This window comes from Oncorhynchus kisutch, linkage group LG11, assembly GCF_002021735.2.
Source record: "Oncorhynchus kisutch isolate 150728-3 linkage group LG11, Okis_V2, whole genome shotgun sequence".
NCBI classification, from domain to species: Eukaryota; Metazoa; Chordata; class Actinopteri; order Salmoniformes; family Salmonidae; genus Oncorhynchus; species Oncorhynchus kisutch.
This window is the reverse complement of record NC_034184.2, coordinates 28,932,284-28,957,159: the sequence shown is the minus strand read 5'-3', so window position 1 is coordinate 28,957,159 and position 24,876 is coordinate 28,932,284. Positions and strand designations below refer to the sequence as shown.

Below are 24,876 nucleotides of genomic sequence, written 5' to 3'. Positions count from 1 at the left end.
TGCCTTAGACCGATGCGCCACTCGGGAGCCAATAGGTACGCCGTTCATCTAACTCTTGGTAAGTAGAACAAGGCCTTAAATGCCAGAATCTCTCAGTCTCTCTTAAACAACGAAACAGGACAGAGACAGCATGGCAGTACCGCCTTACAACCTCTTCCCTCATGTGCGGAAATTACTGACCGATGTGACATGCATGTGGGCACGCGTAAGGCATGTCCCAGGGATGTTTGTTCATTATCTTGGGCACACACTGCTCAGTAATCAGACACACACAAACCCACCTGCTGAGAGCTTGGCCAGATACTTTGACACATCAACTGAAGTTGCGTTGTCATCTCCAATGATGTACAGGGCGTAGCTCTGAGAGAGAGGTAGGACAGAGAAACAAACATCAGTGTCTGGCTGGCCTATTGAAACAGAGACAGAAAGATGCTTAGTGTGCAAGAGAGTGAGAGACAGGGGCAGAGAACAAAAGGGTGAGTGTGCAAGTAAGAGTCAACAAGAGAGAGAGGGTAAACGAGAGTGAGAGAAAGAGAGCGAGAGAGAGAGAACGAGACGGTGATGGGGTAAAGAGAATCTGTAATTGCATGACAGGCTGTCAGTCTCTCATCGGTGACGTGCGTCACCTCACTTAGCCTGATGGAAGGAGACGCACAAGGCCTGGTCATCAGCACAGTCCCCCTGATCCACCTACACCTAAACCGCTAGTGATTCAGCCCTCCATCCGACCAGGGCTTAATTATGGCAGAGTACACAGACAAAAACACACACATACACAAGCGTGCGCCCACACACACTGTCTCACACATGTACAGTGCATTTGGAAAATAGCCCTTGAATTTTTCCACGTTGTTACATTACAGTCTTATTCTAATTGATTAAATAGTTTTTTCCCCCTCAATCTACACACACACACAATACCCCATAATGACTAAGCAAAAACAGGTTTAGGCATTTTTTTAAACTGAAATATCACATTTACATAAGTATTCAGACCCTTTCCTCAGTACTTTGTTGAAAGGGGGATACCTAGTCAGTTGTACAACTGAATGAGTCTTCCGCATTTAACCCAACCCCTCTGAATCAGAGAGGTGCGGGGGGCTGCCATAATCGACATTCACGTCTTCGGCGAGCAGGTTATTGTCAAGGATCTCTCTGTACTTTGCTCCGTTCATCTTTCCTCTATGATGACTAGTCTTCCAGTCCCTATCACTGAAAATCATCCCCACAGCATGATGCTGCCAACACCATGCTTCACCGTAGGGATGGTGCCAGGTTTCCTCCATATGTGATGTTTGACATTCAGGCCAGAATTTAATCTTGGCTTCATCAGATAAGAGAATCTTGTTTCTCATAGTCCTTAAGGTGCCTTTTGGCAAACCCCAAGTGGGCTCTCATGTGCCCTTTACTGAGGAATGGCTTCAGTCTGGCCACTCTAGAAATAAAAGGCCTGGTTAGTGGAGTGCTGCAGAGATGGTTGTCCTTCTGGGAGGTTCTCCCATTTCCAGAGGAACTCTGGAGCTCTGTCAGAGTGACCATCAGGTTATTGGTCACATCCCTGACAAAGGCCCTTCTCCCCCAATTGCTCAGTTTGGCCGGGCGGCCAGCTCTAGGAAGTGGATATATAGAAGCAACATCAAGACATCAGTCAGGAAGTTAAAGCTTTGTTGCAAATGGGTCTTCCAAATGAACAATGACCCCAAGCATACTTCCAAAGTTGTGGCAAAATGGCTTAAAGACAACAAAGTCGAGGTATTGGAGTGGCCAAAGCCCTGACCTCAATCCCATAGAAATGTTGTGGGCAGAACTGAAAAAGTGTGTGCGAGCAAAGAGGCCTACAAACCTGACTCAGTTACACCAGCTCTGTCAGGAGGAATGGACCAAAATTCACCCAACTTATTGTGAGAAGCTTGTGGAAGGCTACCCAAAACGTTTGACCCAAGTTAAACGATGCTAGCAAATACACTCAAATAGTATGTAAACTTCTGACCCACTGGGATGTGATGAAATAAATAAAAGCTGAAATAAATCACTCTACTATTATTCTGACATTTCACACTCAAAATGAAGTGGTGATCCTAACTGACTAAAGACAGGGATTTTGACTATGTTTAAAATGTCAGAAATTGTGAAAAACTGAATTTAAATGTAAGGTGTATGTAAACGTCTGACTTCAACTGTAGATCGGTGTGTGCCTTTCCAGATCATATGCAATCAATAAATTGAATTTACCACAGGTGGACTCCAATCAAGTTGTAGAAACATCAAGGATGATAAATGGAAACATGATGCACCTGAGCTCAATTTCGATTCTCATAGCAAAGGGTCTGAATACTTACATAAATATTTATTTTTAATACATTTGCAAAAATGTCTAAATAACCTGTTTTCCCTTTGTCATTATGGGGTATTGTGTGTAGATGAAAATAAATAATTTACTACATTTTGGAATAAGTAACAAATATGTATGGAAGTTAAGGGGTCTGAACTTTCGAAATGCACTGTACATCCCTTGTAAAGACATAGGGGACGTAACGATTCACCGATACGCATACAAGTGTGTCAACTGGCTGGTCGGAGCCCAAACTAATCCAAATTAAGCATGCATGGTCAGAAAACCGATTCAAATGTTAGGAATTGCTGTTTTATTTAAAAAATACATCTGTGTGTTGTGACTATGCATGCAAAGGATATGACAGTCATAAGAGTTGTGCACAGTGCAGGAGGCAGCTGTTCGTGAGGTACAGTGCCTTCAGAAAGCATTAACACCCCTAGACTTTTTCTACATGTTGTTGTTAACAGCCCGAATTTAAAATCAATAAACATTTAGATTTTGTCGTCACTGGCCTACACACAGTATGCCACAATATCAAAGTGAAATTATGTTTTTAGAAATGTTTACATATTAATTAAAAATGAAAAGCTGAAATGTCTTCAGTCAATAAGTATTCAACCCCACTGCGCCACTCAGAAGGCCCCCAATAATAGTGTTTAACATTTATTTGTAAAAAATGTACTACCTCATCTCTGTACCCCACACATAATTATCTATAAGGCCCCTGAGTCAAGCAGTGATTAGCCACAATGACCAGAACGGTTTTCCAATGCCTCGCAAAGATAGGCACCTATTAGTAGAAGGGGGAAAGTAAAAAAGCAAACATTGAATATCCCTTTGAGTATGGTGAGGTTAATCATTAATTACACTTTGGATGGTGTATCAATACACCCAGTCACTACAAAGATACAAGCCTCCTTCTTAACTCAGTTGCCAGAGAGGAAGGAAACCGCTCAGGGATTTCGACATGAGGCCAATGGTGGCTTTAGAATAGTTAGAGTTTAACGGCTGTGAAGGGAGAAAACCGAGGATGGATCAACAAAATTGTAGTTACTCCACAATACTAACCTAATTGACTTTGAAAAGAAGGAAGCCTGTACATAAAAAAAACATGCATCCCGTTTGCAACAAGGCACTAAAATAATACTGCAAAAAAATGTGGTAAAGCATGAGGAAACATGAGTTGATGGCGGCGGATGAATGGCACAACAATGGCCTCAGGATCTCTTCAGGTATCACTGTCGATAAAATGCAATTGTGTTAGTTGTCCGTAGCTTATGCATGCACACACCATAACCACACCGCTACCATGGGGCACACAGCTCACAACGTTTACATCAGCAAACCGCTCGCCCATACACGCTGTCTGCCACCTGCTCGGTACAGTTTCATTTCTCAACAGCTGGCCATGCCTTCCGCCTGGCTACTCCAACCTCGGCCAACAGCTCCGCCCCCCCCGCACCCCCCCGCAGCTACTCGCCCAAGCCTCCCCAGGTTCTCCTTTACCCAAATACAGATAGCAGATGTTCTGAAAGAGCTGCAAAACCTGGACCCGTACAAATCAGCTGGGCTTGACAATCTGGACCCTCTATTTCTGAAACTATCCTCCACCATTGTCGCAACCCCTATTACCAGCCTGTTCAACCTCTCTTTCATATCGTCTGAGATCCCCAAGGATTGGAAAGCTGCCCCAGTCATCCCCCTCTTCAAAGGGGGAGACACCCTGGACCCAAACTGTTACAGACCTATATCCATCCTGCCCTGCCTATCTAAGGTCTTCGAAAGCCAAGTCAACAAACAGGTCACTGACCATCTCGAATCCCACCGTACCTTCTCCGCTGTGCAATCTGGTTTCCGAGCCGGCCACGGGTGCACCTCAGCCACGCTCAAGGTACTAAACGATATCATAACCCGCCATCGATAAAAGACAGTACTGTGCAGCCGTCTTCATTGATCTGGCCAAGGCTTTTGACTGTCAATCACAATATTCTTATCGGCAGACTCAGTAGCCTCGGTTTTTCGGATGACTGCCTTGCCTGGTTCACCAATTACATTGCAGACAGAGTTCAGTGTGTCAAATCGGAGGGCATGCTGTCCGGTCCTCTGGCAGTCTCTATGGGGGTGCCACAGGGTTCAATCCTCGGGCCGACTCTTTTCTCTGTATATATCAATGATGTTGCTCTTGCTGCGGGCGATTCCCTGATCCACCTCTACGCAGACGACACAATTCTATATTCTTCCGGCCCATCCTTGGACACTGGGCTATCTAACCTCCAAACGAGCTTCAATGCCATACAACACTCCTTCCGTGGCCTCCAACTGCTCTTAAACGCTAGTAAAACCAAATGCATGCTTTTCAACCGTTCGCTGCCTGCACCCGCACGCCTGACCAGCATCACCACCCTGGATGGTTCCGACCTTGAATATGTGGACATCTATAAGTACCTAGGTATCTGGCTAGACTGTAAACTCTCCTTCCAGACTCATATCAAACATCTCCAATCTAAAATCAAATCAAGAGTCGGCTTTCTATTCCGCAACAAAGCCTCCTTCACTCACGCCGCCAAACTTACCCTAGTAAAACTGACTATCCTACCGATCCTCGACTTCGGCGATGTCATCTACAAAATAGCATCCAATACTCTACTCTGCAAACTGGATGCAGTTTATCCCAGTGCCATCCGTTTTGTTACTAAAGCACTGGCCCTCTCGGGCTGGCCCTCTCTACATATTCGTCGCCAGACCCACTGGCTCCAGGTCATCTACAAGTCCATGCTAGGTAAAGCTCCGCCTTATCTCAGTTCACTGGTCACGATGGCAACACCCACCCATAGCACGCGCTCCAGCAGGTGTATCTCACTGATCATCCCCAAAGCCAACACCTCATTTGGGTCGCCTTTCGTTCCAGTTCTCTGCTGCCTGTGACTGGAACGAATTGCAAAAAAATCGCTGAAGTTGGAGACTTATCTCCCTCACCAACTTCAAACATCTGCTATCTGAGCAGTTAACCGATCGCTGCAGCTGTACATAGTCTATCGGTAAATAGCCCACCCATTTTTACCTACCTCATCCCCATACTGTTTTTATTTATTTACGTTTCTGCTCTTTTGCACACCAATATCTCTACATGACCATCTGATCATTTATCACTCCAGTGTTATTAATCTGCAAAATTGTAATTATTCACCTACCTCCTCATGCCTTTTGCACACAATGTATATAGACTCCTTTTTTTTCTCTACTGTGTTATTGACTTGTTAATTGTTTACTCCATGTGTAACTCTGTGTTGTCTGTTCACACTGCTATGCTTTATCTTGGCCAGGTCGCAGTTGCAAATGAGAACTTGTTCTCAACTAGCCTACCTGGTTAAATAATGGTGAAAGAAAAAATAAAACAGTTAAAACCCGGGATTCATCCGTGAAGGGCACACTTCTCCAGTGTGCCAGTGGCCATTGAAGGTGAGCATTTGCCCAGTGAAGTCAGAAATGACACTGAACTGCAGTCGGGTCAAGACCCTTGCGAGGATGACGAGCACGCAGATGAGCTTCCCTGAGACGGTTTCTGACAGTTTGTTCAGAAATTCTTTGGTAGTGCAAATCCAGTTTCATCAGCTGTCGGGGTGGCTGGTCTCAGACGATGCCTGCTGGTGAAAAAGCCAGATGTGGAGGTCCCGGGCTGGTGTGGTTACGTATGGTCTGCGGTTGTGAGGCCGGTTGGACGTACTGACAAATGTTCTAAAACAACGTTGGAGGCGGTTTATGGTAGAGAAATGAACATTGAATTCTCTGGCAACAGCTCTGGTGGACATTCCTAAAATTGCACGCTCCCTCAACTTGAGAGCTCTGTGGCATTTTGTTGTGTGACGAAACTGCACATTTTAGAGTGGTATTTTATTGTCCCCAGCACAAGGTGCACCTGTGTAATGCTACTGCTGTTTAATCAGCTTCTTGATATGCAACACCTGTCAGGTGGATGGATTATATTGGCAAAGGAGAAATGCTCACTAACAGGGATAAACAAATTTGTGCACAAAATGTGAGAGAAATAAACTGTGTATACAGAACATTTCTGGGATATTTTATTTCAGCTCATGAAACATTGGACCAACACTTTACATGTTGCGTTTATATTTTTGTTCAGTGTAATTTTCTGGGTCATTGTTACCAAATGCGCTGTAGAAAATTGTTGTGTAACCTACCAGACTGGATGAAACTTACATCAACTTCTGATAGGGGTTTTCGATTATTCAGATTTAATGTACATTGTTCAGGTTCACAATAAGAAATCGTTTTGGAAGTTTTGCTTTAAACAGTCGGTGTATTTCTTCATTTTTACATGAACAGAGTAATTTCATAAAGAACAGCAATAATATTTGCGAGCTGTGCATGGTTGCATTCATTGGTCAGAGTGCGATAAGCTCTCTAAAATTCCTACCGGTCTAAACAATTCCCTTTTGAGACGGGGGTAATCCAAAGTAGCATTATATTATTTTGTATAAATGCCATTGCTAATGTCTGAAGATAAATATTGACAGGACTAGCTCAAAACATGTTTTATCTGCAAAATGTACAACTTAATCAGTGGGTGATGGTGATTTCACATAAAAAAGTGAAGCTGACAAAAAGCATAAATTGCCCCCACCCCTAATCTGATAGTGGGGTGGTAGATGCTTAGTCTGCCCTATGACTCAGCTCAGGTGCCTACACATACCATTAAAAACACACACACCAGACACATACACACAAAAACTAACGGAGGGCCACTCATCTAAAAAAGTACTCTCAGACAGATCCAGCTCAGAGGCCCAGCTCATGAGCTCCATCAGGAACAGATATTACATTTAAAATGGATGTGTTCATGCAAAAAATGTAGTGTCTCGATTCACATCAATCGTTTCAAACTAAAATGATCATTTCTGAGACCATTTACCGTTGGAAGTCAGAAGTTTACATACACCTTAGCCAAATACATTTGAACTCAGTTTTTCACAATTCCTGACATTTAATCCTAGTAACAATCCCCTGTCTTAGGTCAGTTAGGATCACCACTTTATTTTAAGAATGTGAAATGTCAGAATAATAGTAGAGCTTAACATTTTTTCATCACATTCCCAGTGGGTCAGAAGGTTACACTCAATTAATATTTTGTAGCATTGCCTTTAAATTGCTTAACTTGGGTCAACCATTTTAGGGAGCCTTCCACAAGCTTCCCACAATAAGTTGGGTGAATTTTGGCCCATTCCTCCTGACAGAGATGGTGTAACTGAGTCAGGTTTGTAGGCCTCGTTGCTCATACACGCTTTTTCCAGTTCTGCCCACAAAATTTCTATAGGATTGAGGTCAGAGCTTTGTGATGGCCACTCCAATACCTTGACTTTGGAAGTATGCTTGGGGTCATTGTCCATTTGGAAGACCCATTTGCGACGAAGCTTTAACTTCCTCACTGATGTCTTGAGATGTTGATTCAATATATTCACGTAATTTTCCTACCTCATGATGCCATCTACTTTGTGAAGTGCACCAGTCCCTCCTGCAGCAAAGCACCCCCACAACATGATGCTGCCATCCCGTGCTTCACGGTTGGGACGGTGTTCTTCTCTAGGGAGACAGAACGAGTCTCCTTCCTGAGCGGTATGGCGGCTGCGTGGTCCCATGGTGTTTATATTTGCGCACTATTGTTTGTCCAGATGAAAGTTCAACTTACTTGGTGTCCACATCAAGAACAAACTAGAATGGTCATAACACACCAAGACAATCGTGAAGAGGGCACCACAAAGCCTATTCCCCCTCAGGAAACTAAAAAGATTTGGCATGGGTCCCCAGATCCTCAACAGGTTCTACAGTTGCATCACTGCCTGGTACGGCAATTGCTCGGCCTCTGACCGCAAGGCACTACAGAGCGTAGTACGTATGGCCCAGTACATCACTGGGGCTAAGCTGCCTGCCATCCAGGACCTATATAACAGGCAGTGTCAGAGGAAGGCCCTAAAAATTGCCAAAGACCCCTGCCACCCCAGTCAGCCACCCCAGCGGTACCGGAGTGCCAAGTCTAGGACAAAAAGGCTTCTCAACAGTTTTTACCCCCAAGTCATAAGACTCCTGAACAGGTAATCAAATGGCTACCCGGACTGTTTGCATTGTGTGCCCCACCCAACCCCTCTTTTTACACTGCTGCTACTCTGTTTATCATATATACAGTCACTTTAACTATAGTCATGTACATATTACCTCAATTGGGCCGACCAACCAGTGCTCCCGCACATTGGCTAACCGGGCTATCTGCATTGTCCCCCGCTACCAACCAACCCCACTTTTACGCTACAGCTTCTCTTTGTTCATCATATATGCAGTCACTTTCCATACTACCTCAATCAGCCCGACTAACCGGTGTCTGCATGTAGCCTCACTACTTTTATAGCCTGTCTTTTTACTGTTGTTTAATTTCTATACTTACCTACTGTTCAACAAACACCTTTGTTGCACTATTGTTTAGAGCTTGTAAGTAAGCATTTCACTGTAAGGTCTACACCTGTTGTATTCAGCGGATGTGACAAATAAACTTAGATTTGATTTGAAAGTGGTACCTCCATGCGTTTGGAAATTGCTCCCAAGGATGAACCAGAATTGTGGAGGTCTACATTTTTTTCTGAGGTCTTGGCTGATTTATTTTGATTTTCCCATGATATCAAGCAAAGAGGCACTGAGTTTGAAGGTAGGCCTTGAAATACATCCACATGTACACCTCCAATTGATTCAAATGATGATGTCAATTAGCCTATCAGAAGCTTCTAAAGCCATGACATCATTTTCTGGAATTTTCCAAGCTGTTTAAAAGGCACAGTCAACTTAGTGTGTTAACTTCTGACCCACTGGAATTGTGATACAGTGAATTAATTATAAGTCTGTAAACGATTGTTGGAAAAATGGCTTGTGTCATGCACGAAGTACATGTCCTAACAGACTTGCCAAAAATAGTTGGCAAGACATTTGTGGAGTGGTTGAAAAACAAGTTAATGACTCCAACCTAAGTGTATGTAAACTTCCAACTTGAACTGTATGTAGATGCCCGTCAAATCGAAGGAAAGGAGAGATGCACATCCATAGTCTTTACGAATAGATTGTCATGAAGCCCTATATCATAACCCTTTGACATTTAAGCAGTGTGTGTGTGTGTGTGTGTGTGTGTGTGTGTGTGTGTGTGTGTGTGTGTGTGTGTGTGTCGATGCTTGATGACCCCTTTTAATTGGGAAATCATGTTTGAACAGAAATTGCCATTGGCAACACAGGGGCTAGGGCCCGCAAACCAACCCAGGGAGTAGAATGTTTATTTAGAACACAAACGGCTACGTGTTGACATTGGTCACTCAAAATATTCAGGAATTATTTGTTGTCCAACAGTGTATTTACATAACATGTCAGTCAGGTGGTGAGGTCATCTAGCTGGGCACACATGCTGTAGCTAACCAAGGTGATGGGAAATCTACTTTCCTCACACCAAAACCAAGGACAACGTAAATAGTAATTCCCTAGTAGGGTTTTCATTCGTCTGTGGCACCCCCTATTGGAGATGTCTATATCGCAACCCAACTCTAAAACTCCCACCTTATATACATAACCCAAGCGATAGATGGTTCCATCAATTGCCCTTGTCATCATGAGGAAAAGATAGAAAAGATAAGACGATGATAGCATACCAGCACCAGTAGTTTGGTTCTCTCACAGATGCCGGGCAGATAGGGGAAGGGTGCTACCTCCTCACCCCTCAGACAGCTGCTGAGCCAGCTGAACACACACGGAGGCTCCGCCCTCAGGAAGGATGGACGCTGCATCTGCTCCATCTGGGCTGCAGGAGAGGGAGTGTCACATTCAAAGTGTCACAACAGGCTCTGCGACTACAGACACACCTGTCCTTATCACACAGTCAGACCATCCTTTCAATCAATATTAGGAAAATGAAAAGCCAAAGTGGTAGTAGACATGCCCTCTCTTCTATGTGAGCAGAGGGGACTACACATGCTTTAGAGGTTGATTTGCCTCTTACCCTGATCTATGATGCAGGACTCCTTGAACGTGGTGATGAATGAGGGGTAATCTCGCCAGTACAGATCGATATACTCCTCCAGCTGCAGATCCCTTTTAATAAACAGTACAACAATTAGCAGGTCATAAGAGGAGCTGTTAATCTAACCTGAGCCATTGAATCAATACTTTTAATATCCAACCTGTTCTACCCTCACCGTGAAGCACTTACACAGACAGCTAAACACAACCAGATAAACCAATCAGAACTATGACTAAGCGAACACCCACGTAAACTTCTAGTACTAACGTGGGGGTTTCAGGCTGGGTTAGATGTAGTGAGGTCATTACGGTACAGGCCTAGCCGGGTTGCCAGATTGGTCTGTGCTTTAGCTACTGTATCTCTTTGTACAGTACGTATGGCAATGACAGTGAATACAATTATTAATTGGCTGAAACACCAACTGTTGTGTCAACCAGCCTGGTAATACTAAATGACCAGGACGATAAAACAAGGCCAAATAAGCACTAAGCAATTCAAGCGCCAGTTGATTCTCCCACTTCAGCTCTTCTTTTAAATGTAAAATGGGAATGTTGACGAGGCCACCTGACACACTTGAAACCGTTTAAATGCCATTTTCTTATCCTGGTAATATTAATGTTTTAGGAGAGACCAAACTCATCAGGTTTTATTGAGCAGTGACTCATCGGACATACTTCTCCATTTAAATGTTTAACAGCTGCATGAAATTGTTGTGTTCGTTCTGAATTAAAAAGATGCACCTGCGACCTGTCGCTTTAGTTCGCCTCTGAATGGCCATCGCTATCCGAGTGACAATAATAAATCCACAACATTTAACTGGAGTCATTTGAAAGTAATTCTCTCGTGGACAGGATGTTGTCCAGGTGTCCATCAATAGACTGTGGGATGTAACAACTAACGAGGAACTTAGTTTGTCCAAATAATAATTGAAGAAATCTGCACACAAGAACCATGATTTCACATCTCTTGAATTTCGGAGGAAGAGGGGACATTTGGTGCATACTTTGGCTCAGAGTTTACGTTTAGGGGGGGGGACCTTCACTAGTCTCATTAGTATATTTTCTTTTCTCATCTTCCCAGAACCAAATCGAGCATCTGACGCAATTACGCAAGGTTTAATTTATGGGTTTCCAAGATGATTTAAGAGCGTTAACCTAGATTGTGAAGACAGAGCACCAGTACCTGGCCAACTGTTGCAGAAGGCCCACCAGTGATCGCCCCCCACTCCTCTGCAGCTCGTCCAGCTTCAGCTCCTCATAGAGCAAGTGCAGCACGTAGAACAGGGCTGGGATGTGGGGGAAGAGTGGGGCAGAGGGGTCCAGATGCAGGGCAGGGGTGGAAGACAGAGACTCTTCACAGCCAGAGGTGTCAGTGGACTCCAGACTCACAGCACCACACGCATGCCTGAACACCACCTGTCTGTGGTAGTCTGAGCACCACATGTAGTCCCAGTCCTGGTGGATTATATGCATAGACACACACAAAGCCACACAGAAACACTCACACTTAAATGAAATGCATACACAGAAACAGGGCCCAAAGCCACACATACAAAAAGGTCAGTGGATTAAGGAACAATATTTGTGCCTGGTCTGAATCAGCAGTTTCCCAACATGCACTTCCTTTCTTAAGTAACAGCTCTCAGCCAGAGGGTGAACTCTACACGACACCTCCCCAGTTCAACCGTGCACCCTTAACCCTGGGCCATGACCCCTTCCAGGATTCCATGCTACAGCACAGCGCCACTTTCCCTCCACAACACCACTAACATTCTACATGAATTTATGCACAGGGCAAACGGATGAAGGAAAGAAAGACTACAGGTTATTTATCAGCATCTTCAATACTTTTGTTTTTTTATACATCTATAAATCACAGTGCACTTGGAGCAGATTTCAACCATTTCAAAGTAGTGGTCTGTATATGAATTCAACATATTACTGAAATTCTTATTATGCATGAGAGAAAAGCAAATTCACTCATAAGTTGACCTCATCGCTACCTCTTTTTAGCCTCTGTCCGGATTCAGAGCTTGAGAGTAACATGAATAGTCTTGTGCTTTCCACATAAAGCATGGTCTACGGGGGTAACCCTTACCTACCTCATCAGACCCTGTGTCCGAAGGCCGGGCCTTCTTTGGTGCAATCACAGGAGAGAGGGGCACTTCAAAATGGAGCTGTGGGGGGAACAAAGGTCAAGAGCATGGTAGGGCTACAGACCAAATAACCATCTGATTAACTACATAGGTCCTTCCTGTGTTGCCTTGCCAACATACCATTTGTGGCTTAGTCTCTATGTCTGGATTTCAGAGATGTGCAGGCTTTGGTGACATCGGTATGACCTAGATTGAGGCACTTCTATGTACTTGGGTATAGACTGTACATTCAGTAAGACTATCCTGCACTGTGACTATCCTGCACGGGCTCTGCACTGTCTACTTTAAGTCACTCTCTCTCCCGGAAATGACAGCACCGTTGCCAAGGCGACTCACGTTGCGTGTCCAACCCAGCCGCTCTGTGTTGTAGCCCATGAGAGTCATGAAGCAGGTGACAAACAGGTTCCACTCCAGGTGTGCGCTGGGCCCCCCGGGGGCATTGTAGATGTTGTACCACTTTATCAGCACCTTCATGGCCGTTTCCTTGGGCAGGATGAAGCGCACCGCCTGGAGGCACTTCCTCACTACGGACACGAGGAAGCATATGTAAGACGGTGCACAATTACATCCATTTCACACAGAAAATTGACATTTATATGTATCAAACTTGTGCTGATTTGTATAACTTTTATTTTGTTTTTTTAAAGTGGCGTGGTTAAAAAAAAAAAGATCTACACTGAACAAAAATATAGACGCAACATGTAAAGTGTTGGTCCCATGTTTCATGAGTTGAAATAACATTTCACATAAAAGTTCCATATGCAAAAAAGGCTTATTTCTCTCAAATGTTGTGTACAAATTTATTTACATCCCTGTTAGTGAGCATTTCTCTTTAGCCAAGACAATCCAGCCACCGGACACCTGTGGCATATCTAGAAGCAGCTTAAACAGCAGCCACCTTGTGCTAGGGTGGATTGACCCCTTTACAGTTCACAACACATTGATGTCACGCATAGATGCGCGCGACTCTTGGCTGCAGTGAGAAAGCAATCACCATCTGAGCCCATTCAACATGTCCTAGATTTACCTTTTTTATTACTTCAAAACATATTTTTGGGGTTCTCACACGCTTACAAATTATGTTTTGATTCTTTCTTTAACAGTCGCTAAGACTGTATTTGGTTGTGATGTTTGTTAAATAACTATTTAGAATGCAGCAGTTGTTAGCTAGAATGCTAACGGTCATTGACATAGGCTGTAGCAAAAGCCAGCCAAAGAGCCATTTTCTGGTTGAAGTGTTTAAGTATAATGCAATTAATTTGCGATGACAAACATTATTTTAGGCAGGACATTCATACAAGCCTTAAAATCCTAAAGTAGTGTGAAATGCACTCAATACTTTTTTGTTGCTGGCGTTCTATAACAACTCCCCTGTGTTCTGCCACCACCTTGTGCGCGTCTCGTGCAGCAATGTTTGAGCAATGTCTCGTGCAGCAATGTTTGAGCAATGTCTCGTGCAGCAACGTTTGAGCAATGTCTCGTGCAGCAATGTTTGCAAACACAGAAAGGAGCTTCATAAAAGGCCACTCGAAAATGTGCCGGTTTGTCAAACAACACAACAGATGTCTCAAGGTTTGAAGGAGCGTGCAATTGGCATGCTGGCTGCAGGAATGTCCACCAGAGCTGTTACCAGAGAATGTAATGTTAATTTCTCTACCATAAGCGGTCTCCTCCAACATCGCTTTTCGAGAATTTGTCAGTCTGTCCAACTGGCCTCACAACCGCAGACCATGTGTACGGCGTCATGTGAATGAGCGGTTTGCGGATGTCAACGTAGTGAACAGAGTGCCCAATGGTAATGTTATGGTATGGGCAGGCAGGCATAAGCTACGGACAACGAACACAATTGTATTTTATCGATGGCAATTTCAAACAGAGATACCGTAACAAGGTTCCTGAGGCCCATTGTCGTGCCATTCATCCGCCGCCATCACCTCATGTTTCAGCATGTTCATGCACGGCTCCATGTCGCAAGGATCCATACACAATTCCTGGAAGCTGAAAATGTCCCAGTTCTTCCCATGGCCTGCATACTCACCAGAAATGTCACCCATTGAGCTTGCTTGGGGTGCTCTGAATCAACAAGTATGACAGCATGTTCCAGTTCCCGCCAATATCCAGGAACTTCACACAGCCATTGAAGAGGAGTGGGACAACATTCCACAGGCCACAATCAACTCTACGCTAAGGAGATGTGTCATTCTGCATGAGGCAAATGGAGGTCACACCAGATACGGCTGTTTTTCTAATCCATGCCCCCTTTTTATTTTTAAAGGCATCTGTGACCAACAGATGCATATCTGTATTCCCAGTCATGTGAAATCCATAGATTTGGTCCAAATGAATTTATTTTAAGTGACTGATTAACTTGTTGCATGTTGTGATTATATTTTTGTTCAGTACATATATTCATTGTGCCTACATTGACATCAAATTACACGAAAGTCTGATTAGTGTCCGTGTCCTCTCCCAGGTCCACCCAATCAGACAGGTAATTAACTCCACCCGCAATCTCTAATTGGACAACAAACTCCAAAAGGTCAAGGCAGAGCAGGAGAAATGCCATTTCATTAGACTGAGAAGTCCTGGCTTTTGGATCAATTAGGCACTAATATGTGGGAACTAGGAACAACACTACGCTGTAATCAGTAATGGTTTCACAAAACAAAAGATGTGGGGTCAAAGAGTCGAAAGTTCATGGTTTAAACAAAGACCTTAAAAAACGCACAAAAAGCCAATTAGGGTTGTAAGGCAAATACCGGTACACCCGAGTGCTCCATTTCCTCAATTACAGTGTAAAATGATACGCTATTACACTTATCTACAGCTGGGTAGAAAGATGAGCCACAGCATGTTTTACAGTATATGCATGTACTGGTGGAGAAGGCTGCTTCAGCAGAGGCTCAAATGTCGCCACCGGAAAGACGTGTGAATCGTGCATGGCTTCAGTATAGGTCGCCATACATGAAGTCATTTACAAAAAAAAGTACCCATCTTTAGATATTACTGTCACAGACTCTTCACGCACAAACGCAAGGAACCAAGGTTAATATACCCACTTACTGACAGGTACAGAAATGGTCTTATGCTTAAGCAATAATTTACCTGAACACAGACTTCCAATATATACCAGCACCACAGAGCATGATCACCCCCCCCCCCCAAATGAGCTGGAGAATCGACACTCCAGGGCCCAATCGAATCTTTGGCTGAATAAGGGCATGGGAATCCCACCATAACAAACAGCAACTACAACTGCCTAGCGTGGAGTAGCTGCTGTGGTGATGCATTCGTAATGCTGTGGCTTACCCAGATAGAATGGAATGTATATAGTCACTGTGTGTGTACGTCATGTGGCATGCCAGGAGAAATGAGAGTGGGTGGGGGATGTCAAGTGTGTGTAGGGGAATGGCGAGTGTGTAAGTACGAGCGAGGAACCGTGGGGTGGGGTCCCCTTAGGTTTACGTCAATGTGACAGCGGGAGGTTGGCAGCACTTAAACCCAATTTTCAGGCCATCAACGCTGGATGACTCAGCTGTGTGAGACACCTAATCCAATACACAATATCTTGTCACACACATTGGTTTTGCACATTGTTGTGTTAAAACTTACCCATCTCTGAGGTAGCAATTTCAGGGATAGTTATCCTCAGCATTGTGCCGTTGCTTAGCTCCTACAAAAAAAATAAAAAAAATATGAATCATAGGGATATAGATCATTTCACCATAAGTTAGAAATGTTTACACGCTACCTTTCAGTCAACTCTTGAAAGCTTTGATCAATTAAATCATTTGACATAGATGACATCAAGGGATAAAAAAAAATCAAATCAATATAACGTCATAACATAAGCAGTTGGACTTTGACATTTAAAATCTTAAAAAAATAAAAACATCTCAAGAGGGGCTCTCTCAAAAGGGCTTGAAAATGACTGACAGGTCTGAGAGAAAAAGGTCCCTTGGCTGAGCGGCATGTCTTCACCGGTCTTGACAAAACTGCCCCTGCAGGTAGCGATGTCCACCAAGAGAATTGTAACCTTATTGGACCCAGTAAACATACTGACAGGCCTCTGGTGCTCAGTTCTGTACACAGGCTGAGCTTTTCTCCATTCCAAGTCATCAAATTAAGCTGTTCAATTAGTGTCTGTTTAAAAAACATTCACCCCTGGAGGTCTAAGTACTCACATACCAACCAGCCAGACTCAAACTTATTATAAACTCCACCTTTCATTCATATCAATACACCGACCCACCCACACACCCAACTGACCCACACACCCAACCACCAACCGACCCACATACACACCCCCCCCCCCCCCCCCCCCCAACCAACCACCACACACCCAACCACCCACCGACCCCCCCCCCCCAACCAACCACCACACACCCAACCACCCACCGACCCCCCCCAACCAACCACCACACACCCAACCACCCACCGACCCCCCCCAACCACCACACACCCAACCACCCACCGACCCCCCCCAACCACCACACACCCAACGACCCCCCCCCCCCCCAACCACCCCCACCACCCACACACACCAGGGTGACTCTGCTGCTGACGGGGTCTCTGAGGGCGTGGATGTAGGGTACAGACTGTTGAAAGGTGTAGTCGCCCAGCCAGGAGGTTTCGTGGTGCTTGGTGGAGCCCCTCAGCTCTGATACAGGGGAGGGCATGGCCACCTGGCCAACAGGAAGGGAGTGGAGGAGGGACAAAGAAGAACTCAGCTACCCGGGATGAATAGACACAATCAAGATAATTTGTGGCAAGTTAGGGGAACTAATCCATACACTTCAGCTCTACCTTCTAAAGCAATTCTGCAATGAATGCAACATATATTAAATTGATTCATCTACTGTTCGTTTCTCCCAATCTATTTCCTTAAAAAACAGACGTCACACAGTCTGAAGTTTAAATCTAATTAGAGTATTGATCAGGATCCATAATATAGTCTCCATTAGTTACTGGCTGGTCTACTGCAGACTAATACTGCAGCTTCACTCTACTGTCAATGGAGGGACGTCAGAGGGACAGCAGTTCTTCACTGTAATTCATATTGAGATTGCACCATTTCCATTACCAGTAACTACCTGCTTTCAGTTTGGTGGTTAGTTATACTCTGTCATAGCAATCTGACTTAATTTCCATGAGAGCAGCTTAATTATTTTGATGAATTCATTGCAATTGCACTTATCATTCTAATAACCAACCCAATAGATATACACCCGTCTCAGGTGTCAGTGGTACCTCCTCTAGTCTTCCTATGTGTCTCCCTGTGGCCTTGGCGGGAGTGCTCACACTGTCCATGGGGGTACTAAGGTGGGTTACATGGTTGGACAGGCTGAAGGTGGGAGACAGGAGGCCAGGAACAAACACCTTGCTCACCTGTGGACAGAACACATTTTACCATTTGAACTTGCATCACCAATAAACACATTTAAACAGTGTGAGCACTACTTGCAAGTTACCCTTGTCACTCCAGTGTACAGAACCAAGCTTCCATTGGCTTCTAGAACTAGCATGGCATCTATATCCTGAGAGGAAAAAATGACAGTTTGAGATGAGACCAAACCAATGATGTAATAACAGTACACAAGCACATACAGTGTATTTGGAAAGTATTCAGACCCCTTGACTTTTTCAACATTTTGTTACATTACAGCCTTATTCTAAAATTGATTTTAAAAATGTTTTATCAATATACACACAACATCCCCTAATGACAAAGCAAAAACAAGTTTATATAATTTTTTGCAAATGTATAAAAAATTTAAATACCTTATTTAAGTTAGTATTTCAGACCCTTTGCTATGAGACTCACAGGATGGTGTCGAGGCAAAGATCTAGGGAAGGGTACGTCTGCTGCATTGAAGGTTCACAAGAACACAGTGGCCTCCATTAAATGGAAAAAGTTTGGAACTAAGACTCAGAGCAATCAGGGGAGAAGGGCCTTGGTCAGGGAGGTGAACAAGAACCTGATGGTCACTGACAGAGCTCCAGAGTTCCTCTGTGGAGATGGTTTTCCTTCTGGAAGGTTCTCCCATCTCTGCAGCACTCCATCTGGTCTGATAAAACCAAGATTGAACTCTTTGGGCTGAATGTCAAGCGTCAAATCTGGAGGAAACCTGGAACCATCCCTACTGTGAAGCATGGTTGTGGCAGCATCATGCTGTGGGAATGTTTTTCAGTGGCAGGGACTGGGAGACTAGTCAGGATCAAGGGAAAGATGAACTGAGAAAAGTACAGAGAGATCCTTGATGAAAACCTGCTCCAGAGCGCTCAGGAACTCAGACTGGGACAAAGTTTCACCTTCCAACAGGACAACAACTCTAAGCACAACGCAGGAGTGGCTTCGAGTCTCAATGTCCTTGTGTGGCCCAGCCAGAGCTCGGACTTTAACAAGATCGAACATCTCTGAAGAGACCTGAAAATAGCTGTGCAGCGACGCTCCCCATCCAACCTGACAGAGTTTGAGAGGATCCGCAGAGAAGAATGGGACAAACTCCCCAAATAAAGGTGTGCCAAGTATGCAGCATCAAAACCCAAGAAGAACCGATGCTTTAATCACTGCCAAAAGCGGTGTCAACAAAGTACTGAGTAAAGGGTCTGAATACCTATGTAAAAGTGATATTTCAGATATTTTTAATTTTATACATTTGCAAAAAAATCTTTAAAAATGTTTTGGTCATTATGGGGTATTGTGTGTAGATTCTTGAGGGGGAAGGAAGCGATTTAATACATTTTAGAATAAGGCTGTAAGGCAACAAAATGTGGAAAAAGTCAAGGGGTCTGTATACACTGTATGGACACAGCAACACACCATTTTACACATGCAGAATAAAGCAGTCAATAAGATAGGACCTTGACCATCATTTAAAGTACAGTATGCTTTTGATTAGTAGATGATTGAGATCTAGCCTAAAATAGCTCAATTGGGTCCTGAGAGACATAGAATCGTTGCCACCGCTAAGGGAAACGCAAAGCAATTAGTCAAATTGACTCTACCTGTAATGGTGCTGCGTCTTTTGCAGGGATAGTGGCAACAGATGCAAAGATAAGCTGGGAAGGATTGTTGCTCTCAATGAATTTTACACATCTGTGAAGATAAACAAATCAACATGTGAGAGAGAGTGATTGACTGAGACTGAGAAAGAAAGACAGAGATAGGACACTGAAAGCTACAAAGATAAGATACGTGTTCCCTGACCTGAGCTGTTGGTGGGACTCCACGAGGAAGCACAGGTACTTGTTCTCACACAAGTCAGAGGTGATGAACACCTTAGAGGCCTGGCAGCTCATCTCCCTGTAGAAGCAGAGTGTTGTTAACCTCTCTCAGACACACAGCATCACCTTTAAACACCATAACCTGCTTCTACACCTGCATTGCTTGCTGTTTGGGGTTTTAGGCTGGGTTTCTGTACAGCACTTTGAGATATCAGCTGATGTAAGAAGGTCTATATAAATAAATGGTTTTTGATTATAACAGCCATATATTTACTGTTCAATGATTTTTAATCTTCACCTTGTCAAATGGATATTTGTTGTGTATATGTATGTACATTTATTCAGCACATAAAATATTGTGATATAAAATGTTATCGGCCCCTATTGGCCGACCCTCATTATGGCCGCACATGATGGAGTTGTGACAGTCTGATTAGGTTATAGATCATGGAGTCTACCGTTTTCAAAACTGGATAATAATTGCCTTATATGCCTCAAAATAAAGGTGAATGAATAATATTGTTTGTCCTCCCTCTCAAAGCTGTGATTGAGAATAACCTATGCCAAGGCTAAACACTTTCATTCTTGTTATTTTTTTAAAGAGTCAACTTCAGCACAACACCTTCTCAGGCTAGACTATTTGGGAAATATGCTCCTGTTCATAACTTTAACGTGTCTTAAAGCTTTTATGATAGGCCTAGGAGGAGGATAGGTTATTGGCCATTTGGTTTTCAACTTGACATGGAGGAATTCTTTCCCCGGGCCCGCATAGATAATTTCTAACTTGATGAAACTGTCATTCATAGGCTATTGATACGATTTTATCCCTTTCATTGTTATTATCCTGACTACCTTACGTTTTTAGGCTAGTCAAACAACTTTTTGACATGGAACTCTGTTACGTTCATTGTTTGAGCAGGAGAAAGACATGCATAAAACAATGAAAGCATAGCCTATAGCCCAAAGTCACATTCCTAACGTATCAAATGGAGAGAGAAGGGAACATAAGTTGTTTAAAAAAAACGTAGCCTGACAAGATAGTTAAGGAGTGTCCATTATAAAAACCAATGAAAATGTTTAGGCTATATATACACAGTGCCTTGCGAAAGTATTCGGCCCCCTTGAACTTTGCGACCTTTTGCCACATTTCAGGCTTCAAACATAAAGATATAAAACTGTATTTTTTTGTGAAGAATCAACAACAAGTGGGACACAATCATGAAGTGGAACGACCTTTATTGGATATTTCAAACTTTTTTAACAAAGCAAAAACTTAAAAATTGGCAGTGCAAAATTATTCAGCCCCCTTAAGTTAATACTTTGTAGCGCCACCTTTTGCTGCGATTACAGCTGTAAGTCGCTTGGGGTATGTCTCTATCAGTTTTGCACATCGAGAGACTGAAATTTTTTCCCATTCCTCCTTGCAAAACAGCTCGAGCTCAGTGAGGTTGGATGGAGAGCATTTGTGAACAGCAGTTTTCAGTTCTTTCCACAGATTCTCGATTGGATTCAGGTCTGGACTTTGACTTGACCATTCTAACACCTGGATATGTTTATTTTTGAACCATTCCATTGTAGATTTTGCTTTATGTTTTGGATCATTGTCTTGTTGGAAGACAAATCTCCGTCCCAGTCTCAGGTCTTTTGCAGACTCCATCAGGTTTTCTTCCAGAATGGTCCTGTATTTGGCTCCATCCATCTTCCCATCAATTTGAACCATCTTCCCTGTCCCTGCTGAAGAAAAGCAGGCCCAAACCATGATGCTGCCACCACCATGTTTGACAGTGGGGATGGTTTGTTCAGGGTGATGAGCTGTGTTGCTTTTACGCCAAACATAACGTTTTGCATTGTTGCCAAAAAGTTCAATTTTGGTTTCATCTGACCAGAGCACCTTCTTCCACATGTTTGGTGTGTCTCCCAGGTGGCTTGTGGCAAACTTTAAACGACACTTTTTATGGATATCTTTAAGAAATGGCTTTCTTCTTGCCACTCTTCCATAAAGGCCAGATTTGTGCAATATACGACTGATTGTTGTCCTATGGACAGAGTCTCCCACCTCAGCTGTAGATCTCTGCAGTTCATCCAGAGTGATCATGGGCCTCTTGGCTGCATCTCTGATCAGTCTTCTCCTTGTATGAGCTGAAAGTTTAGAGGGACGGCCAGGTCTTGGTAGATTTGCAGTGGTCTGATACTCCTTCCATTTCAATATTATCGCTTGCACAGTGCTCCTTGGGATGTTTAAAGCTTGAGAAATCTTTTTGTATCCAAATCCGGCTTTAAATTTCTTCACAACAGTATATCGGACCTGCCTGGTGTGTTCCTTGTTCTTCATGATGCTCTCTGCGCTTTTAACGGACCTCTGAGACTATCACAGTGCAGGTGCATTTATACGGAGACTTGATTACACACAGGTGGATTGTATTTATCATCATTAGTTATTTAGATCAACATTGGATCATTCAGAGATCCTCACTGAACTTCTGGAGAGAGTTTGCTACACTGAAAGTAAAAGGGGCTGAATAATTTTGCACGCCCAATTTTTCAGTTTTTGATTTGTTAAAAAAAGTTTGAAATATCCAATAAATGTCGTTCCACTTCATGATTGTGTCCCACTTGTTGTTGATTCTTCACAAAAAAATACAGTTTTATATCTTTATGTTTGAAGCCTGAAATGTGGCAAAAGGTCGCAAAGTTCAAGGGGGCCGAATACTTTCGCAAGGCACTGTAGATACATTCCTGACTGATGTCTTGAGATGTTGCTTCAATATATCCACATAATTTTCCTCCCTCATGATACCATCTATTTTGTGAAGTGCACCAGTCCCTCCTGCAGCAAAGCAACCTCACAACCTGATGCTGCCACCCCCGTGCTACACAGTTGGGATGGTGTTAAACTTTTGTTATTGACCAAATACTTATTTTCCACCATAATTTGCAAATAAATTCATTAAAAATCCTACAATGTGATTTTCTGGATTTTTTCTTTCTCATTTTGTCTGTCATAGTTGAAGTGTACCTATGATGAAAATTACAGGCCTCTCATCTTTTTAAGTGGGAGAATTTGCACAATTGGTGGCTGACTAAATACTTTTTTGCCCCACTGTATGTCGATATAGGACTCGTTTTACTGTGAATATAGATACTTTTGTACCCGTTTCCTCCAGCATCTTCACAAGGTCCTTTGCTGCTGTTCTGGGATTGATTTGCACTTTTCGCACCAAAGTACCTTCATCTCTAGGAGACAGAACGCGTCTCCTTCCTGAGCGGTATGACATCTGCGCGGTCGCATGGTGTTTATACTTGCGTATTAATGTTTGTACAGGTGAACGTGGTACCTTAAGGCATTTGGAAATTGCTCCAAAGGATGAACTAGAATTGTGGAGGTCTACAATTGTTTTTCTGAGGTCATGGCTGATTTCTTTTGATTTTCCCATGATGTCAAGCAAAGAGGCACTGCGTTTGAAGGTAGGCCTTGAAATACATCCACAGGTACACCTCCAATTGAGGTCAATTAGCATATCAGAAACTTCTAAAACCATGACATCATTTTCTGGAATTTTCCAAGCTGTTTAAACAGCAGTCAACTTAGTGTATGTCAACTTCTGACCCACTGGAATTGTGATAGTGAATTAATCTGTCTGTAAACAATTGTTGGAAAAAGTACTTGTGCCATGCACGAAGTAGATGTCCTAACCGACTTGCCAAAACTATAGTTTGTTAACCAGAAATTTGTAGAGTGGTTGAAAATCGAGTTTTAATGACTCCAACCTAAGTGTATGTAAACTTCCAACTTCAACTGTATATAGTGAGCAACATGTTTGAAACATCAAATCGCAATATCGAATTTCAATACATATGCAATAGTGAAAATCGCAATACATATTGTATCAGCACCTAAGTATCGTGCTATCGTATCGTCAGGTCCCTGGCAATTCCCAGCCCTAATTATAAACTAGGAGCGGTTCAACCAACTAGACCACAGAGCAGGATTTGTGAATGTCGGACACTGACCTGTGGGAGGAAGCAGTCTCACTCCACAGCTGCTCGATGCATAGGTCAGGCACTATGGGCTCCATCTCCGGGACCAGCACAGACTCGTTGGCCGTGCTGTTGGGCGAGGGCAGGAAGCTGTGCCCTCTGGGGGACGATGAGTGGTACGACATGTTAAACCGTGCCGCGACCGAAAAGGAGGGTGCCGCCATGCCAGGGGAGTGGGACCGGCTACAGACGTGTCAGAAGAGTGCAGAAGAATGGTTGGTTATGGTCCATAGTGTGGTGGTTGTAAATGAGTCATGAGCTTTTGAGGGTGAATGTTTGACAGAAACTGTGTATAACCCTGTGGGACGGCAGAGATCCTGTTTACTGAAGACGACCTGGTATAAACTCACCTGAGTGCAGCCATGCTGGAGATGCTGGGTGAATGTGTCCGTGAGTGGAGGCCTGGTGATGAGGTCATCCTGTTTTGGTTGTGCAGGGCGTGGCAATGAAAGGGTGAACCAGGCGAGTCCATCCTGGAGACGTTCCTCAGGTGTGTGGTCAGAAAGCTGGGCGGCATCAGGCCTTGGGGCGTGTCTACCTGCTCCGGACACTTCAGCACTGTGGACTGCTCCTGTGGGACAGAGTTAAAGGTGAAAGGTTCAACTCAAATGATATACAAGCAACAGATTCTGTTCCAACCCCCCCAGACACAACAATGATCAAACTAGCAATTTAGATCAGTCTGACGTGGTCCTCCCGATGGTGCGCAAACAAAAAGGGGCAGGGTCTGGGTGCCATTTTCACACAGTTTGGTTGCTATAGTTCGGGTCAGAGTTAGAATATTTGTTACATTGTATTTTTTACCCCCATTTGGTCCGGTTGGTTTCCTTTGTCAAAATAACTCAACAAAATCATGTATACATGATACATGCAAGTCATTTATTGGACAGAAATGCTCACCTTATATCCATCTATGATGTTATACTCCATAATTAGAGTGTCCCAATAGTCACATTTTTACTTTTGTTGGTCTTCCAACAACATAAACAGTAAATAGGGGAGACCAGGGTGGTTGTTCCATAGGCTGGCTTTCAGAGTACTTAAGGCTCACACACGAAC

General features: G+C 43.6%; 1 protein-coding gene across 2 annotated transcripts in view; it reads right to left on the bottom strand.

Moving 5' to 3' along the window:
* Window positions 1-24,876, bottom strand: part of LOC109899782 (anaphase-promoting complex subunit 1) — a 57,330-nt gene that overhangs the window by 25,099 nt on the left and 7,355 nt on the right. For both annotated transcript variants that reach the window (XM_020495307.2, XM_031835597.1), the window contains exons 10-23: window positions 24,168-24,388; window positions 23,791-24,000; window positions 19,763-19,858; window positions 19,561-19,651; window positions 18,024-18,089; window positions 17,803-17,940; window positions 17,097-17,237; window positions 16,165-16,225; window positions 12,889-13,076; window positions 12,499-12,573; window positions 11,580-11,851; window positions 10,377-10,468; window positions 10,030-10,178; window positions 282-360 (exon numbers count right to left, since the gene is read on the bottom strand). In XM_020495307.2, coding sequence (XP_020350896.2) covers window positions 282-360; window positions 10,030-10,178; window positions 10,377-10,468; window positions 11,580-11,851; window positions 12,499-12,573; window positions 12,889-13,076; window positions 16,165-16,225; window positions 17,097-17,237; window positions 17,803-17,940; window positions 18,024-18,089; window positions 19,561-19,651; window positions 19,763-19,858; window positions 23,791-24,000; window positions 24,168-24,388 — 1,879 coding nt within the window. The remainder of the gene's footprint in view (window positions 1-281; window positions 361-10,029; window positions 10,179-10,376; window positions 10,469-11,579; window positions 11,852-12,498; window positions 12,574-12,888; window positions 13,077-16,164; window positions 16,226-17,096; window positions 17,238-17,802; window positions 17,941-18,023; window positions 18,090-19,560; window positions 19,652-19,762; window positions 19,859-23,790; window positions 24,001-24,167; window positions 24,389-24,876) is intronic.